This window comes from Musa acuminata, chromosome BXJ3-11, assembly GCF_036884655.1.
Source record: "Musa acuminata AAA Group cultivar baxijiao chromosome BXJ3-11, Cavendish_Baxijiao_AAA, whole genome shotgun sequence".
Taxonomy (NCBI): Eukaryota; Viridiplantae; Streptophyta; class Magnoliopsida; order Zingiberales; family Musaceae; genus Musa; species Musa acuminata.
In genome coordinates, this window is record NC_088359.1 from 1,079,667 (window position 1) to 1,097,837 (window position 18,171).

General features: G+C 40.0%; 3 protein-coding genes across 3 annotated transcripts; 1 reads left to right on the forward strand and 2 right to left on the reverse strand.

Moving 5' to 3' along the window:
• Positions 1-2,854: 2,854 nt before the first annotated feature.
• Positions 2,855-6,511, reverse strand: LOC135652601 (protein SAR DEFICIENT 4-like). Its single transcript, XM_065173652.1, has 2 exons — positions 5,439-6,511; positions 2,855-3,106 (listed from the first exon to the last, which is right to left on the reverse strand). Exons 1-2 carry the CDS (start codon positions 6,442-6,444, stop codon positions 3,096-3,098), a joined length of 1,017 nt encoding a protein of 338 aa, XP_065029724.1. The 5' UTR covers positions 6,445-6,511; the 3' UTR covers positions 2,855-3,095.
• A 1,782-nt stretch (positions 6,512-8,293) lies between these two features.
• Positions 8,294-9,473, forward strand: LOC135652261 (uncharacterized). The gene is made up of 5 exons (XM_065173087.1): positions 8,294-8,410; positions 8,538-8,735; positions 8,815-8,898; positions 8,982-9,080; positions 9,183-9,473. The coding sequence occupies exons 1-5, from the start codon at positions 8,348-8,350 to the stop codon at positions 9,246-9,248; spliced, it is 510 nt and encodes a 169-aa protein (XP_065029159.1). The 5' UTR covers positions 8,294-8,347; the 3' UTR covers positions 9,249-9,473.
• Positions 9,474-9,665: 192 nt separating this feature from the next.
• On the reverse strand, positions 9,666-17,886 carry LOC103970152 (probable adenylate kinase 1, chloroplastic). Its single transcript, XM_009383814.3, has 4 exons — positions 17,571-17,886; positions 16,391-16,531; positions 12,101-12,373; positions 9,666-10,164 (listed from the first exon to the last, which is right to left on the reverse strand). Exons 1-4 carry the CDS (start codon positions 17,826-17,828, stop codon positions 10,021-10,023), a joined length of 816 nt encoding a protein of 271 aa, XP_009382089.2. The 5' UTR covers positions 17,829-17,886; the 3' UTR covers positions 9,666-10,020.
• Between the last annotated feature and the right edge of the window lie 285 nt (positions 17,887-18,171).

Below are 18,171 nucleotides of genomic sequence, written 5' to 3' on the forward strand. Positions count from 1 at the left end.
GATTGCACCTCCTGACTGGGGCGGTTGCACCGCCTGCCAGAGCTCGAAGACCGAGCTCAGGCGGTGCTACCTCCTGTCAGGAGAGGTTGCACCGCCCAGTCTCGCTTGGAGACTGAGCCCAGGCGGTTGCACCTCCTGGCTGGGGCGGTTGCACCGCCCAGTCTCCTTGGGAGACTTAGCCCAGGCGGTGCTACCTCCTGGCTTGGGCGGTTGCACCTCCCACAGCAATCAGGGTCCGAATGGGTAGATCCATTCGGCCCAATTTGAGTTTTTCAGGGGCCAAATTGCCCCAAGATTAAGCTAATGGGATCACCTCCCATTACCAACTTAATCATTGTGCTAACTATGATAAATCCTAAGACAATTTCTGCAGCTTGCTCCGGTGCGTCAATCGCTTCTTCCGGCGAGTTTCCGGCGAACTTCCGTCGATCATCCGATGAACCCTCGGTGATTCTCCTGCGGACTTCCGGCAAACTCCTGGACTTGCGACGATCCACTTGGCGAGTTCCGACGAGCTTCTTTGGCAAGCTTATGGACTTCTCGGATTTGTTCCCTCAGAACCTCCGACGACTGTCCGAACTTCCGTCGAACTCTCGAACTCCCAACGTGATCATTGTCTTGACTCCGGCGTAACTCCTGCTGCATGTCTAACTTTCATCGTAGTTAATCCTGCACACTTAAAACAAAACTTCGATCGAGACAATTAATCATAAGCAATTAACCAAGTTGTCCGACATGTCATTGATCCCTCGACGCTTCATTCGATTCTTCGGCGCATCGTCCTTTCCTGTAGCCTATTGCCCAATCGGCCAGTTGACTCCGCAACTCCGATATCCTTGGCACAATACCCGCTCTTCTTGGCCCGATGCCCGAGTCGACGGCCCGAAGCCTTCTGTCGATACGTCGACCGTTCCACCGGCCCGACGTCCAATCTTCTGACATGTTCCTCCGGCACAACATGATTTTCCTGCTTTAATTGTCTCATCCTGATCGAAGCATCCTGCGTCACTTAAAATGCAGATTAAATCACAAACATACATCAAGTGGTTTCATCATCAAAATATGAGATTCAACATAAACTTGTTCAAAACTATTAACACATGATTCTAATATATTTAGTATTATTTTTTAATAATTTTATGGTAATTAATAGAATAGAATAAGATATTTTTTGAATGAATCGGGATTAAATGTAACTCTTTGAAATTTAATCAAACATATCCAAACTTCTCCAGAACTACTAGCACATGATTAAGATATTTAGTATCATTTTTTATTTTCTTATAATTAAAGTTTTCAAATAAGGTATTTTTAGATTGAATCTATTATTGAGTGTAATGCAAGTGTAACTTGAGTTATTTCTTCCCAACCAATCTACACTTATCCTGAACTACTTACATATGTTTCTAAGATATTTAATATCACTTTTTCTATTTTTAATGATTCATAGAATATAATATAATTTTTATCCTGAACTACTTACATATGTTTCTAAGATATTTAATATCACTTTTTCTATTTTTAATGATTCATAGAATATAATATAATTTTTTTATTGAATATCTAAACGTGTGTAATTCAAGTATAACTCTTTCAAATTTTACTAAGCGTATCTAAACTTCTTCGAAACTACTAAAACATAATTATAATATATTTAGTATCATTTTTTTATTTTTTATGAATTTAGGATGATTAATTTTTTAAATAGGATAGTTTTGGATTGAATTTGTGATCGAATCTAAGTGTTGAATTTTCATCAAACTAATCCAAATTTCTTCAAAAAAACTATCACATAAATATAAGATATTTAGTATCATTTTTTTTTATTTGTTATAAATTTAGGATTATTAAAATTTTTAAATAAGGTATTAGCCCTTGGACAATCTGGCAATAGATCCGTGCAGTACCACTACTTGGGCTTGAGTGGTACGATATCTCCTGGGTTGTATACCACTAGAGGTATAGGTGGTACCATGTTCTTGACATAGTAAACTCAATGTATAAGTGATACCATCATCTATTTGGGAAATTATATTTATTGAATCTGTGATTGAATATAACTTAAATTAATTATCTAATCTAAGTTTTTTCAAAACTATTAATAGGGAATATAAGACCAACTAGCCACCGTTCACTATACTAGTACTCTATCATGACCGATGTTCTCTAATCCATAAAGGATTGAGATGTAAAAGGGGACTCGGGACAATCTCCAAGCAGTCGAAACTCTGAGCCATCGAACTCTGAGCTACCAAGCTGTTGAGCTACCGAGTTGTCAAGACACCTCCCAAGATGACCAAAAGATAGTTCAGATTAGTTATGGATTAACCTCCCCTACAAAATATCCATAGGAATATTTCGAGAAGATTAAAGGATGGTACAGATTATCATCGGTTACCAACATATTCCAAGAAGATTAATGGGTAATTCAGTTCGATTACAAACTACCCCCTCCACAAGATCTACGTGGGATACTCTTCCTCTGGAGGTTAATATAAAAACACACAATAAGCTTCCAAAACGAAGGAAGGATCATTTATTCAATCAAAATCTCTCAATTCAGTCCACCATGTAACTCAACTATAGTGATTTCCTGGCCTGCATAGTATTGACCATGGAGAAACTCGTGGAGTTTTTCACTGCTTACAGCTTCCTATCTGATAGAAACAAGCGGAGGAGCACTAGCTAGTACTAATCTTTTTACTGAGTAAAATGATGTGATGAGATCAAGAAATTAGCATCTGCAAAAGATGAGTTCTACTGACTTCTGCAAACGATGAGTTATACTCACTTCTGCAAAAAGCTATTGAACAATCACATTGCTACCTACCATTTAACAGGCTTTTCTTCTGCATATAATAAAAGGCCAAACCTTCAAGTTTTGACTAAAGCATCATGTTCTTCTTTGACAAATTACTCTCATATTGCTTTTATTTACTAATAATTTATTTATGAAAACAACCTATGCAATTTCTAGTTACATGGTACATTTTTTTTGCATGACCTCAGTCCATGATATAATTTGTGCCGTATCGATGAGGCATGAGCCAATTCAAGCCATGTTTGATCAAACTTCGACTCTTCAATAGATCAGATTATGATGATTCTGTGACATAAGCCAAGAAATGTAAGGAACATAAAATAATATTGTATGCATATGATTGAAATGGCAGAATATGTAAAGAAAGATATTCTAATGATTAGATGAAGAAAAAAAACCATCAATATTCAAATTAAGTCACCCTCAGGACCACCTGAGAAGAACACTCCACTGGAATAAATAAACTAGATGCCTTCTTGAGGTGACCTACCACTAGCTTTCATTTTTGGTTTCTTAAGTCCATTTAGTACAAGTCACTACAACATAAATGATGCACTGAACGGTTATAATATAAGTTTAGAAAATGAACCCTAAAAAAAATATTTGTAGAGAATATATGTACCATTGTAATATAGATTCAGGGCAAATCAATCCATCATCCACAAGAGATGCACCGAACAAATGAAGTCAAAAAATTTTCCCGTGTTCAATGACTCAATGTTGATCCTTGGTAACCATAAGAAGAATGAAATGTTTCCTCTTCCTCCTTTTTCCTCTTCCTCTACCATCTTCTTACTTCCTCCTTCGTCTTTCTCATCTTCCTCCATATCCCAGATTTTTTATGGATAAAAAATCTCAGTTAATTGTTTTTGAATAGAAACGAGTGATGTTTCGCTCGAACCACCCCCCTTTGGGGCAACTTAGTTTGCCCATACAAAAAGGAAAAAATGATCCATATGGTTTAGAATTCTAACATGGTCCGATCTCGCTGCATACCACGACCATGCCCTTTGTCCAAATCGCCTTTTAAAAGGATGACACATTGCACAACCTCACTACAGACCATCATTGTGCACATAGTCACCTACTGGGTGCACCTCTTCTCTCTTACTCTTTCTTTCTCTTTCTCCTTTTTCCTCTTCCTCCACCATCTTCTTACTTCCTCCTTCCTCTTCCTCATCTTCCTCCATATCCCTTCCTCTTCTTTTCTTTCTCTTCAAAACATTAGTATATTCCAATGTATTAACACATGAAATAGAAGTATTGATCAGTAAGGGCAAGGTTTGACTAGATCACTAAAATAGATATGGTACTCGAAACAACAATCATTGTTAAATAAAGTCCAAATATAGTGTAAACCTGTTAAAAAATAATATAACTCAAGGTCCAAAAAATTTAATTTATCTCAAAACTTACTAAAATCGATACTAATAATATTCAAGCTATTTTTTACCCAAATTGATTCTAGATTTACCTTAAATTGGCCAAAAATAAAAATAAAAATTTTAGTCCTTTAAGGGCTAAATTAACTGAAAACTAAAACTTTTCAAGGCCCAAAAATAAAAAATAATTTAGGGCTTCATAAGATATTTTCAAGGTTTCATGAGAATTTAACCAAAAAAAATATAATTTCAGCTTAAATTGACCAAAAATAAAAGTATTTTTTTTTAATCTTTTAAGGTTGAACTAACTAAAAATAGATCCTTTAATGGTCTAAAATAGAAGAAATGATCATTTTGGGCCTCCCTAGTCATTTTGAAGGTTTCATGAAAATTTTAATATTTTTGGATTAAGAAACTTCAGTTACACTTTATATACATTTAGGCCTTAGAAAATCATTTTTAAGATTTTCTAAAAGTTTAAAATTAAATATAGTTTATTATTATTATTTATTTAATATATATAAATAATATTATTATATTATGCTCCTCATATTGATATAATTTTTAAATTTATTATATTATATTTATTTTTATAATATTTTATTTATGATTTAGATAAATTTATATAATTATTTATTATTTTATTTTAATATTGTTTATTTTGAATCGATTCAATTTAATGGGTTAATTTAATTGAATGAGTTTGAAGAGTAAGGGAAAGAAGGAAAAAGATAAAAAGTAGTTGAAATTACTTTTGTTATTTTGACAAAAATACTCTCCAGAAAAAACTGAGAGGTTCTTTGGGAAAGAAAAGATAACATTTATCTTCAAGGCTGTTAAGGCTCAGCCACCTTAATGTACCATACAAACAAAATGACAGATGCCGTAAATTTGGTGTTAATTAAAACCATTAAGGGTATATTCTTCTATAGTCACGAATAAGCAGATGAAATCCTAGATTTAGTGTATATAAATGTCAAAGATGGATGCATAATAAAAGCGGGGGAAGAAAGAAGAAAAAAATATTGAGTCCTGTTCGATAATAATAAATAAAAAAGAGGCAAAATTTTGCGCATATCAAGAACACATAATGCAAAGAAGAAGGCAATGACACAAGCAGATTGAAACATGCAAAAGTTCTATGATGCAAGACGTCTTCACATAGCAATCGATCGGCAAGCGCTAAATGAATATTACGATGAAGAACACAAGTATGTATATCGAAATTGTCGTACCTTGCAAAAAGTTCTCGTACGCCAGTTGAGCAGCAAGGAGGTCGACGACTGCGGTTCCCACAGATTTGAACACGGTCAACTGATCGTCGCTCCTCCGCCCAGACTTTGCCCCACCAACCAACTCCACCAGCGTACCAGCCACATCCGCCGGCGAGATGACACCTCTGTCAAACGCGCCGACCAACTCCCCCGCCTCCTCCATGGCCACCTCGAAATCCACAAAAACCCTTCCCCGAGCCAGCGCCTCATCGTCGCACTCCCGCATCCGAGGGCTAAACGAACCCACTAGATCCAGATGCGCCCCGGGCTTCAGCTTCGCCCCTCGGATGATGGGGCTCTCCGAGCTCGTGGCGCAGGTCACCACGTCCGCCAGCCCGACCACCTCTTCCAAGTTCTCCGCGTACTCAAAGGTCACGGCTTCATCCGCGCCGCCCTCCTCTTCTTGCAGACTCCGCGCCAAGATCCGAGCTTTGTCGGGGGTCCGATTCCAGACGATGACCCGGTCGATGCCGGGGCGGACGAGGCGGTGGGCAGCGATGAGGAAAGGGGCGAGCGAGCCGGCGCCGACCATGACGAGGACGCGGGCGTCGCGGCGGGCGAGGAGGGAGGCAGCAAGGGCGGAGACGGAGGCGGTGCGGAGGAGGGTGAGCCGTAAGCCGTCTAGGGCGACAAGGGGGACGCCGGTGGCGGCGTGGAAGAGGGAGTAGGAGGCGTGGACGCCGGGAAGGCGGTGGAGGGCGGAGTTGCCGGGGAAGGAGGTGACGATCTTGACGCCGATGTAGGGGAGGGAGGGATCTGAGGACCAAGAGGGCATGAGGAGGAGGGAGTCGGACGGGGAGGAGGGGAGGGCGAAGGCGCTGCGGGGAGGGGAGTGGACGGCGGCAGAGAGGGCGGGGAGGGAGGAGCGGAAATGGGGGATGAGGGCGGAGAGGGGCAGGATGCGGCGAAGCGTGGCGGCGTCCAGGAAGGCGTAGCCGCCGGGAGCCGGTGGAGGCGAAGACGTCATGGCCGCCGCCGCGCAGAGACTCCGAGGCGACCATCGAACCCCTCCTCCCTGCTTCCAAATTAATGCCGTCGGTCAGCGGATCCGTCCGATTATTCTATGTAGGTTGGAGGATCCTATTCGGAAATGCTTTTAAATAAAATGCTCCAATTCGAACTTTCCTGCCAATCCACGGTCATATGCTCAGCCCACTATCTGTGGGTCCCTCACAGTCTGATGCTACGCAGTCTAATGGGGAGCGAGCGTTCCAACAATTGGATGAAATCTTGATGCCCTCCATTGGTCTGGGCTTAGTACCGGCTCATGCGGGACTCGCCAACTGTGCGTGGATCAAGTCGTCGTCAATTATATATAAAATCCCCGTTCAACTGGAAATTTAATCATGTGTAACACATTGGTATTCCAAAATTTCCAGGGAAAATTCCATATAAAAGTTTTGGCTCCCAATTTATTGCATTTAGTTTGTCATATGTACAGAAAGACATCACCGTCTTTTGTTCATTACAATCGGTGTATCCATCACCGTTTCAAGAACCTCCTTCAAAGAATGTCTTGGCCTTTCGTGAGGTGAACTCTCAGACCTCTTCAGCTCCATTGCAATGGTCGTAACCTTTTCAGCTAATGATGCAGCCTGTGGTAAAAGCAACCATAACATTCGCATGTCATTCAGTCTAACATCAAAATGCTTATCTGATTCACTAATAATATCCAGGATCACATAATTATTTAATGATCCAAGAAAAAAGAGAAGACTCTCTGCTACTACTTCATATCACCTGATGAAGGATCCTCGTCGGGCTTGTCCTCATCAGCAGCCTAAAGAAATTTACAGATTATAAGAGAAATAAAAGGGAAATTTGGACATAATTGATGAATTCAGACCAACAATTTGAAGTTTTGCTAAATCCAAGCAAGAATTGCCTCATACCTTGTCACCATCGTCTCTCTTTCCTTTTTCCAGAGACCGTATCTCTTCCTCCAATCTCGCAGCCTAAGCGTGCAGCAAATTCCATATCAATACAAGATCTGAACTGAAACTAAAGACACTGAAGTCATGTTTGATGCAATTGTCAAGACTTCAACCTCTGCTTCCATTGCAGCTTTGTGCCTCCGCAAACCATCATACGCCGCTTCCATCTTTTCGTACTCCTCGGTGCAGTCACACAACTTCCCAGCAGTCATCATATATTTCTCCTATTACGATCGAGATGCAAGGAGAATCATGAAGCCGAGAAAGATCTCAAGACACAGCCGAGAACCAGAGTCATAGGACGAGAAAAGAGTGCGGACTTTGTCCCTTTTTAAGCGCTTCTTGAAATTTGCGTCCCCTTCGCTTTCAGCCTCAGAGAGCCTGCGTTTCAGCTCACTGAGCAGATCAGTGCAGAAGTCGAGGTGGTGGTTCAACATCTTCTCCTCTTCCACGCTGCTGTTGCTGTTTCCCATGGATGCGCCGGTGTCTTCCTTTGCTAGTAGCCAAACAAAAGAAGGAAGTAGCAGGTGATGCCACGAAACAAACAGAGAAACGGGAGAAGAAGTAAAGAACATGGAGCTTACCGCTGATCTCGCAGCAACAGACCTGAAAGATGAGAGAGAGAGAGAGAGAAAGAGAGGTCGAATTGGGAGATTGGAGGAAGAGGAGGTCTTCAACAGGCTGCGGGCAGAGAAGCGGTTGGGGTCAAGAAACGTCGGTTTGACAGTTGTGAGAAGGGCATCTTTGATGAAGGGCTTGGCGGGGCCTAGATCTGTCAATAGCACGAATCTTGATGGACACGTAACTTCCGGTATATCGTATTCACAGCTGGTCAGCAGCCTATATAAGACCAGCGACCGCCTCCCTAACCTCCCCAACTCAGCCCCCTCTCCCAGGCTCCGCCCTCTGGTTTCCAAGCTGCCGATCAACACAGCAATGGATCCCTCTGCTTCCAAGGTGCAGAAATCAAAGGCAGCAACGGATGCCACTGCATCCAAGGTGCATACACCAAGCCCTCTCTCTCTCTCTCTCTCTCTCTCTCTCCACATTAGTCCTATCTTTCATCTCTTGTTCTTTTGGTGCTTTCTTTCTTGATTTCATTCTTTCGTTGTTGCGGTCATAATAGGATGAAGGCAGCGACATCTCCAAGTACTCGCAGAGCGTCCCCGACGTCGGGTTCAAGTACGGCGCCAACCAAGATGGGGTCCCTTCTGCCTGGAGCTTGCAAGACCGACTCCTCCTCTGCCAAGGGGAACGCTGCTGGCTCCAAGATCTCACAAGCAACGCACCGCCGCCTCCAACAACAGGCTCCCAAGATCCGAGGGTTTGTGATTATGTTTCCTGCGTTTCTTAATTTCTCTCATCTTGTTCTTGGCGATTCTGACTTCTGTCGAGGGCAACAGGATGAGCAGGTGAATGATGTGAGCAGGGGGTTCATTGATCGGTTACAGCTGTGCAAGGACGAACGTCGCCAACTCCAAGAGCAGGTAACCGATCTCAGAGTTCCTTCTCTCTCTCTCTCTCTCTCTCTCTATGAAGCTAATCGAAGGATAATGACTGCCTGCCGAAGGGTCTATCGAAAGCACAGGCTAATGCCTGTAAGAAGCTTGTTCTCGACTATCTGAAGATAAAACAGGAAAGAAAGCATTCTTCTGCTAAAGCAAGAAAGGTTCTGATTCCGACATATACACAGCTTTGATTGATGGCTGCAACTGCTTGTTCGATGTCAGCCATCTCTCAACATTTGTGTATGATTTCCATACTTGTGCAGGGAAGGCGAAATCCCGATGCTCGCCACATTGAAGCTACTGTGGAACCACTCGGTCAGAAGAAGTAACATCGTGTTTGAAGGTTCTTTGCTGATTCGGCCAGTTGATTCACTCGCTTGTTATAGTTGCCATTGTTGCTACTTTCTCTTTGTTCGTAGTGTCTCGTTGTCTCAAATGACTATCGAATGGTTCTTCGGTCTGTAATAACTGCAATTCCTGAACCCAAACTGGAAGTTGCAGCGATATCATGTAGCATTTGTCCTACAATTTTAAGAAGGTCAAACTTCATCTCAGAGTGGCTTTTTACTCTTCTTGGAAGATGGCAATCCAAGGAGTTCTCTTTACACTTCAATATAAACTGTCATTAATTTAGTATCCATCTATCATTAATTTGGCATCGCGGAAAGCATCTGTTTTCCATAAGAGACAAATATGTAAAGCTTCAACTAAAATTAAAGCGGAATCCACCAGTGAATGACATGACAAAAAAAAAAAGAGTTGTACCATAATAAATGTTTCCCAACATGGAGATCAAAGTTTCAATGCCAGGAGTCACGAAACCTGCTTTGGCTTGTGATAATTCCTATAAGCAACAATACAAAACCCTGTCAAAGGTTTAAGAACTCGGTTCAAAAATGCCTCCTAGTAACCTGTTGTTTTGACTTTATCAATCAATAGAAATAAAATAGATCCACCATCCTACAGGGAGCACACCTCCAACAGTAGGACAAACCTGTAACAGTTCCTCGCCCCTTTGATTGATGGGCTGCGTTCATTATCTTTTATTGAAAGAATGTGCTAATCACCACAAAGTGTCTCAACACTCTTGGAGGTTCAAGACTATGCAACTGCACATTGCTTGTCTTCGTGGTCTTCGATGTTCAGTGCTTGCAACAGCTTCGGCCAAGATTCTGGGATCCCCCCTGGTAAATCAAACTCTAAAAGCTTGCCTCGCTTGCGGTAAAACTCTTCCACCGGTCGACTCTGCAGAACCAACCATTTCTAAGCTAAAGGTGCCAGCACTTTTCCCATAATAAATTTCATGAGAAACAAAAACATCAAAATTACTATTTTATGACAGTATATGAAAGAAGAAAAACTGCTCAAGATTTTTGTATAACTAGAATTAACAACAAGCTTTTCAACATATGTCCGATTAAGAAACCAAGAGTTACCAAACAAACATCATCCTTTAGCCCCAAGTTGATTCAGAAGAGTAGATTTTGTTAACCCTTCGCTTTGCAGTTTATTAGTTCTGTTTCTCAAACTCTTATTCAACATCATACTTCTTTTTTAATAAACTATTTTGACAATGGCAAACCTTCTGTCATTTTGATGTCATAATTGATACCACTGACATATTTATGACTCAAACTTCTACATCACAACATAAAAACAGTGAATATCAATTCAAGAAAAACTGCCAAAATAAGTGAATCCTACAAAATGTTTCTCTTAGTATCTAATCCTACACTGTGAAACCAGCTTTCAAGATGACCTATGCAGGGTTTTCAAGGCACTCCAAGTGCTGCTAAAGAAGTAAGAAAGAATAAGATCATTCTTTTTACCCAGTGAATCAAACTCAGAGCACCCAAATAATTAAAAGCTGAAGCCATTAGATGAATGAAATCCACAGCTGGAAGCCAATTCTTCGGTAATACCAATTTTCTAGTGCTTCAATCTTTATACTGCTTGACTTCATTAGACTTTCTAATTCCAAATTGCTTTGCAAAATCATCCCATTCGATATGGGTATATTGCCAACAGCACAAAGACAAATTAGAAGGGAAATTAGAATAGGAAGTACAAAGAAGAACAAAATATTTTTTGAACAAGAAATAAGCTTACTATCATATAGCGAAAATATCAAATTAACTATCTATAACAAGCTAGTCAGAAATTAGCTACGACCAACATAAACCATTTGTTGCTCTAAATTTAAATCATGGGCCAAATGAAAAACTACGACAACACATAATATAAGGTCACATTGATTTCTTCATAGTAAAAAAAGGATATTCATCATTAAAAATAGCATCTTCATCCAATTTATGAACATTAAGAAGTAGGAATTTGGTTTTGGTTAACACGCCAAAAGTCACTTTATTTAAATTTGTGCAGACCATGCATATTCCAATCACAAGGATCTCCACGTAGCCATGCATACCATGCCTATCACTGTCATGTGCTGACAACTGTATATGGCTCTCACGGTGCTCACATATGGTGCAAGTGCACCCAGCTGATGCAACAAGTCCCAGACCAACTATACTTGCTCAGTTGCTTGTTTCCCCTTCGGTAACTAGCTATATCATAATACTGATGTTCTTATTTAGGGAATGTTGATTTTAGTGTACAGCATATCATCAATTTTTTGAGTTTAGACACCAACTTTGAGATATCAAAAGGAATGGAGGTGAAGAGAATTTGAATAGGGGGCATTCTATGATACAAGGGTCGAATGGAGGTGATGGTACTTTCATGGATAGGGGCATACCGTGCGCTCAACTTTAAAATCTGTAGAACGGTCAAAAAGGTGAGAGGATTGTTGTGCAAGCTGCACAAGATAATGTAAAATTCCATAACATTCACCTTAGTGGGACCTCAACAAAATTGTTTGAATTTATATTAATGTAAATTATATGGACAAAAATAACCTGAAAATCAAGACACCTATAAGATGGTTTCATACTTCTACCACCAAAAATTAAACTGTCCGAACGACTCATGTTCCTCAGGCATCAGAATCAATGAAACTTGTATCTATAAGAACAATGCATGAATGTCCAAATTTCATAAATCTTGGTCGGAGACCTTTTTAAACTAAGAGGAACTTATTAGCGAATGCAAATAAGTAATTCTTAAACAAAACAGATTTTTTTTGGACATATAAAGAAGGTACCAAAAAGGGAAGGATTACCAGTTCATTGTAGATATGCAATCTTTTCTTTACCACCTCCTCAGTATCATCAGCACGAGTAATCAGTTTTGACATGCAGTTGGCAGGAGGTAGGAGAGGGGGCATATACATTCCAGGCTTCCCATTTCCCTCATCAACATTGATGGAAGCAATGTTGAAGTTCCCACCACACTGACTACATGTTCTTCTGCCCAAACACTTCTCAAGTAACACATCTTCTCTGAGCTTTAGGTTCACCACCAGATCTATTTCAGTCACACCCTCCAAAATTTCCTGAAAAATAAAGAAATATATACAGAATATAAGGATGAAAATAGTCAAGCTTGATCAACTACATAGTACATCTTATTTTGGTTATACATAAGGAATGTCATGCAAATACTCTGTTCTGTTCATTTCTGCAACTATGCCATGACAGCAGCCCAGGACACTGGCACAGCATGGCATAGCCCATTATGTGATAGCCCAACTCATTTCTGACCTGGTGGTATGTTACAGCACAGCAATCTTTACTCTTTGGTCGGTGACACATTGCAAGCACTACAACTAGTTTACATGTAGATCACATTTATGGTAACTCTAGAGCTAAAGATAGCATGAACCAAAAGGTGAAATTATGATTAGTTTGAAGGAATAAAGATTCTTCTTCTACTACAATTTCATGTCTACCCAAATGCAGATGCTATTATTTTGCAAGAAGCAAACTGGAATAGGATCAACTTTTCTAGCAAAAACTCTCCATCTAAAAGTTTATAGACATTTTGTTTTTTTTTTTCCTTGTTATAGCATCCAAATCCCGTTGTCTCAAACTTCTCTAAGCATATTAGTTATCTCAATAAAGTATGGCATTGCACTCCTCTATATAGAAAACCATTACATGACAGAAAACTATCACCAAATAGATATATTGGTTGACTTGATCTTGTTTAATTCTCATATGGATACTATTAAGTCTACTGTTATTTCTACTCCCAGTGAACACTCATGTTTCATGTAATTGCTGGCAATTGGAAGGCCCAAAAAGTTTTAAATAGAAGTATTTAGAATCGAACTATAACACATCCTATTAGTATCAAATACAGTAAACTAGTAAAATGGGCTCATAAAACATAACACATCACAAAGACCCACCCAAAAGAATCAGGTTACCATAGCCTTCAAGACAAAGAAAAATGATCCAGTCATACTTTGGTCAAATTAATGTTAATCGAGACAAGAATCAAATTACATGGTTCCTTATTGCCACATTTCTTGCATGGTCACATGGTGGTCTCCCCCTTCCCACCTCTATCGTAACCCCCTTTCCACCTCTATATAGAAAACCATTACATGACAGAAAACTATCACCAAATAGATATATTGGTTGACTTGATCTTGTTTAATTCTCATATGGATACTATTAAGTCTACTGTTATTTCTACTCCCAGTGAACACTCATGTTTCATGTAATTGCTGGCAATTGGAAGGCCCAAAAAGTTTTAAATAGAAGTATTTAGAATCGAACTATAACACATCCTATTAGTATCAAATACAGTAAACTAGTAAAATGGGCTCATAAAACATAACACATCACAAAGACCCACCCAAAAGAATCAGGTTACCATAGCCTTCAAGACAAAGAAAAATGATCCAGTCATACTTTGGTCAAATTAATGTTAATCGAGACAAGAATCAAATTACATGGTTCCTTATTGCCACATTTCTTGCATGGTCACATGGTGGTCTCCCCCTTCCCACCTCTATCGTAACCCCCTTTCCACCTCTATATAGAAAACCATTACATGACAGAAAACTATCACCAAATAGATATATTGGTTGACTTGATCTTGTTTAATTCTCATATGGATACTATTAAGTCTACTGTTATTTCTACTCCCAGTGAACACTCATGTTTCATGTAATTGCTGGCAATTGGAAGGCCCAAAAAGTTTTAAATAGAAGTATTTAGAATCGAACTATAACACATCCTATTAGTATCAAATACAGTAAACTAGTAAAATGGGCTCATAAAACATAACACATCACAAAGACCCACCCAAAAGAATCAGGTTACCATAGCCTTCAAGACAAAGAAAAATGATCCAGTCATACTTTGGTCAAATTAATGTTAATCGAGACAAGAATCAAATTACATGGTTCCTTATTGCCACATTTCTTGCATGGTCACATGGTGGTCTCCCCCTTCCCACCTCTATCGTAACCCCCTTTCCACCTCTATATAGAAAACCATTACATGACAGAAAACTATCACCAAATAGATATATTGGTTGACTTGATCTTGTTTAATTCTCATATGGATACTATTAAGTCTACTGTTATTTCTACTCCCAGTGAACACTCATGTTTCATGTAATTGCTGGCAAATGGAAGAAAGGCCCATAACGTTTTCAATAGAAGTATTTAGAATCGAACTATAACACATCCTATTAGTATCAAATACAGTAAACTAGTAAAATGGGCTCATAAAACATAACGCATCACAAAGACCCACCCAAAAGAATCAGGTTACCATAGCCTTCAAGACAAAGAAAAATGATCCAGTCATACTTTGGTCAAATTAATGTTAATCGAGTCAAGAATCAAATTACATGGTTCCTTATTGCCACATTTCTTGCATGGTCACATGGTGGTCTCCCCCTTTCCACCTCTATCGTAACCCTGCTAAAAAAGGAAAACACACACAAACACAAAGACACGCAAGCATGTGCGTGCACATAATCACACATATATACACACTAAAAAAGCTTCTAATCCTCCTCCTCCCTCTTCCTACCGATTTCTTCCCAAGCTGCTTCTGTTGTTACCTGCCTTGACTTGCAACTCTCAATCTGTTGGTCTCCTTTGGTTTTACTTTTGTGCATGCTAGTGAGTTTTCTGGATTCAGTCTTAGTAGAGTCTAGCATCTCTAGTTCAACTCCTCTCTATTAATTGGACGTCTTGGTTTGTTGTTTTGGTCAGCTAAGCCAGTTTTAGTGATCCAGTCAATTTATAGTTGAAACTTGGTCATGGTTGGCCTAGGGATTAGGTTTTGCCAGAAACAAAGATGATTTCTGGGAAGCTTTAATTAGGAAATAAATGGATGCAAATACATAATATATAGGTCTTGCTGCTACCATTTTGTTTCCTTTTAAAGAATTCCAAATGGGATCAGTTCCCTGAGAAAAGGGGCAGCAGTATTCAAATAGATTAAGAAGATAAACTACTCCACTCTTCAAAAAGAATTTCCATCACTCCTTGCTAAACAATCACTAATGGACTCTAATTATGTAGCCAGATTCTTCATGCAGCCAAGCGAGGAAATACAGTAAAGCTGAAGTGGTTCTTCAAAGAGTTTCCAAAGTCTGAAATGGATGTCAAATAACACAGGACAAATTAGTTAGGTTAGTGAGTTCTTGTTATTTTACATCACTTTCCTAATCAGACTCAAGTCTGCATATGGAACAAAACTAGACAGCAGAGCAGAATCTTTTTATTTCTCTTTCTAGAAGTCCTAGTAGGTAAGGTGGGCAACTTTCTCCTCACTCACCAAGAGGTCATGGATGCCATATGATACAGTGGAGCCTAACCTTGTCGGGTGAGAATAAAAAATTCGACAGAAAGTACCAGGCATAAAATTTATGTGAGAGATTAATCACAAATCAGATAAACTTATCATATATTTTTTTTCAAATACATAACCACACTTTTTAATCAAGTTAACATCGAAGATAAACCAGAACCTTTTATGCTGTAGAGATGATAAATTCTTTCGCCACTCTTGAGTCATGATGGTACCTCAATGAGTTCGGATTTAATTCACTCCAAATTTCTGCTTCTTTTCCAGCAGACACATTCTATCATTACATGAGGAACTATGCCAAAAATAATGCTAAGTTTATGTACAGGCTGGCTAGCTACTACTTGATAGTTCCTGATGACAAGGAAATAAATTAACCAAACACAAACTAACAAACTCTAAATGGGAATCACATACAGTGTCCATAGAGATAGAAAAGCTAAAGCAATAGGAACTAACAACAAAGAGTTACCCGTATGACTATGAAAACCAATTTTAGATGGCTAGATAATATGTAAGAAATTATGAGTATAAGCAATGAGATAAATTTGGAAAAGAAATTAAATGACAAACTTGTGGGAAATTAGGTTCTAAGAAAGAAATAAAAGCGATCCAAATGTTATTACAGCACTTTTTACAAACTGGCTTCTAATTTAATGCTTTCCTAGGTAGAGAACATGGTCTACAGGTGCAGGAAACATTGCTCAAATGCTTCAAGTTTACAGATTACTCACGGCTTGTCCAACTGTACGTGGAAAACCATCAAGAATAAATCCCGATTCACCCTTTGTTTCTCCCCTTTCAAGGCGTTTCGACAATAAATCTATTATGATCTCATCAGAAACCAATTTTCCTTGATTAACAATTTCAGCAAGCTGCAGGAGAGAAAAAAATTAATCATCAACCAAATTGTTGTGCTGGGGCAATATAGAAAACATATTTATGGCAAAAAGAAAAGGACAAATTCAGTGATACAGATTAAGCAAACTACCTTTTCTAAATGTAGTCCTAATTTTTTGAAAGGGTTGTCTGCCAAGATGTTGTTTAGAAAAAAACTTCCTTTAGTAAAGAATTGTTTTGATACTAGTATTCAGAGCAAGATCTGGTGCAACTTATGTCACACACAGAATAGCTTTTTCACGTTCATCATCAAATAGTCAATTCTAGATTATGCATTTAGCAGGATAGTCCATGGGACCAGTATTGTCTGCCATACTAGACAATTACTGCTCTGATACTATATAGAATCTATATGCTTCGGAAAATCCCAAACACTTTCCACCCACAGACTTAAAAAAGATATCCAATCCTCAACAAACGAGGCGGAGTGTTCTAATCAACCATGACTAAGGCATCAAACTTCACCAACCAACCAGCACCTCAAATGTTAAGTAGGATTTCCCTCTGATAATTTAAAAGTCTCGGATAATCCGGATCAAGAATGAGAAAAACACAAGCTATTATGGTTCCATCATTCTGCCAACAGCAAGCCTTCTATTATCATAGCCATCACATCGTTCTACATTTTGATCAGATCCAGAAGGATATTTGAAGACTTGGTACGGAACAACGTGATTTCCTTATAATTTCCCTCCCGTGCTTCCACTTCTCATACTCCTCTGTACTGCTGGACTAAGAATATACATGACAACATTAATGGCAAGGGGTATCTGAAGGAATTGGACAACGGAATAACTCCACGGCTTTGTGTTCTTAGTTCTTACCCAGAACAGTCAAGTCACCCTAACACAATCTTTTCGACCAAGCATCGTACCAATGGAAACCGACATAATAATCGTTTTCCATTCGAACAAGAAGCACTAGACGAACCACATTTTTGCTCGCAAGGACCATCTCCGAGGCTTGTCATCGAATCCTTAGGTCGATGGGAGCAAGAAGAGGCTGAGAGGTAACCTGTTGAGAGAGAGGGCCGGAGGAGGCGAGCTCCTCGCGGACGAGGTCACCGGTGGCGATGTGGGGGACTCCGACGAGCTGGGAGAGCCGGCTGGCGTAAGTGCCCTTCCCGACCCCGGGGCAGCCGAGGAACACCCACTGCACGTTCCGCTCGAGGGTCTGCTCCGCCGCCAGGGCGGAGAGCCCCCTCCTAGCCGCCGCAGCGGCCGGAGAGAAGGCTGCGGCGGCGGATCTGAGGAGGCGATGGACGATCGCCATCGAGGGAACGGAGCGCGAACGGTTAGCGGCGGCGGCGGACAGCGGATGAAGAGAAGGAAGGCAGGCGGCGACCTCCTCCTTTTATCTACAGTGAGATCGAGAAAGCAACGTGACAAGCACGTGACTTGAAGCGTAAAATGGCGTGTGATTACCACGTGTGTAGCCCACTGCATGTCTGAGCCCGTTAACAAGCCTCGATCAGAGCCGTACACAATACGCCCACAATTACATGGGCAAAAAAGCCCAAACTTTTTAGCCCATTAGCCCATTAGGCCTCGATCATACTTTCATAAAATTATAGTCCTCTCTCTCTCTCTGTGTGGTTAGAAAGAACTCGAAGTTT

Bases quoted from the DNA above. Each gene is read 5' to 3' on its own strand.
- LOC135652601 (XM_065173652.1), bottom strand. From the start codon at position 6,444: ATGACGTCTTCGCCTCCACCGGCTCCCGGCGGCTACGCCTTCCTGGAC.
- LOC135652261 (XM_065173087.1), top strand. From the start codon at position 8,348: ATGGATCCCTCTGCTTCCAAGGTGCAGAAATCAAAGGCAGCAACGGAT. The intron at 8,899-8,981 runs GTAACCGATCTC...TGCCTGCCGAAG, and splicing joins GTCGCCAACTCCAAGAGCAG to GGTCTATCGAAAGCACAGGC. The intron at 9,081-9,182 runs GTTCTGATTCCG...ATACTTGTGCAG, and splicing joins CTTCTGCTAAAGCAAGAAAG to GGAAGGCGAAATCCCGATGC.
- LOC103970152 (XM_009383814.3), bottom strand. From the start codon at position 17,828: ATGGCGATCGTCCATCGCCTCCTCAGATCCGCCGCCGCAGCCTTCTCT. The intron at 16,532-17,570 runs GTTACCTCTCAG...TCTCTCCTGCAG, and splicing joins CCGGCCCTCTCTCTCAACAG to CTTGCTGAAATTGTTAATCA. The intron at 12,374-16,390 runs GTGAGTAATCTG...TTTATTTTTCAG, and splicing joins CACGTACAGTTGGACAAGCC to GAAATTTTGGAGGGTGTGAC.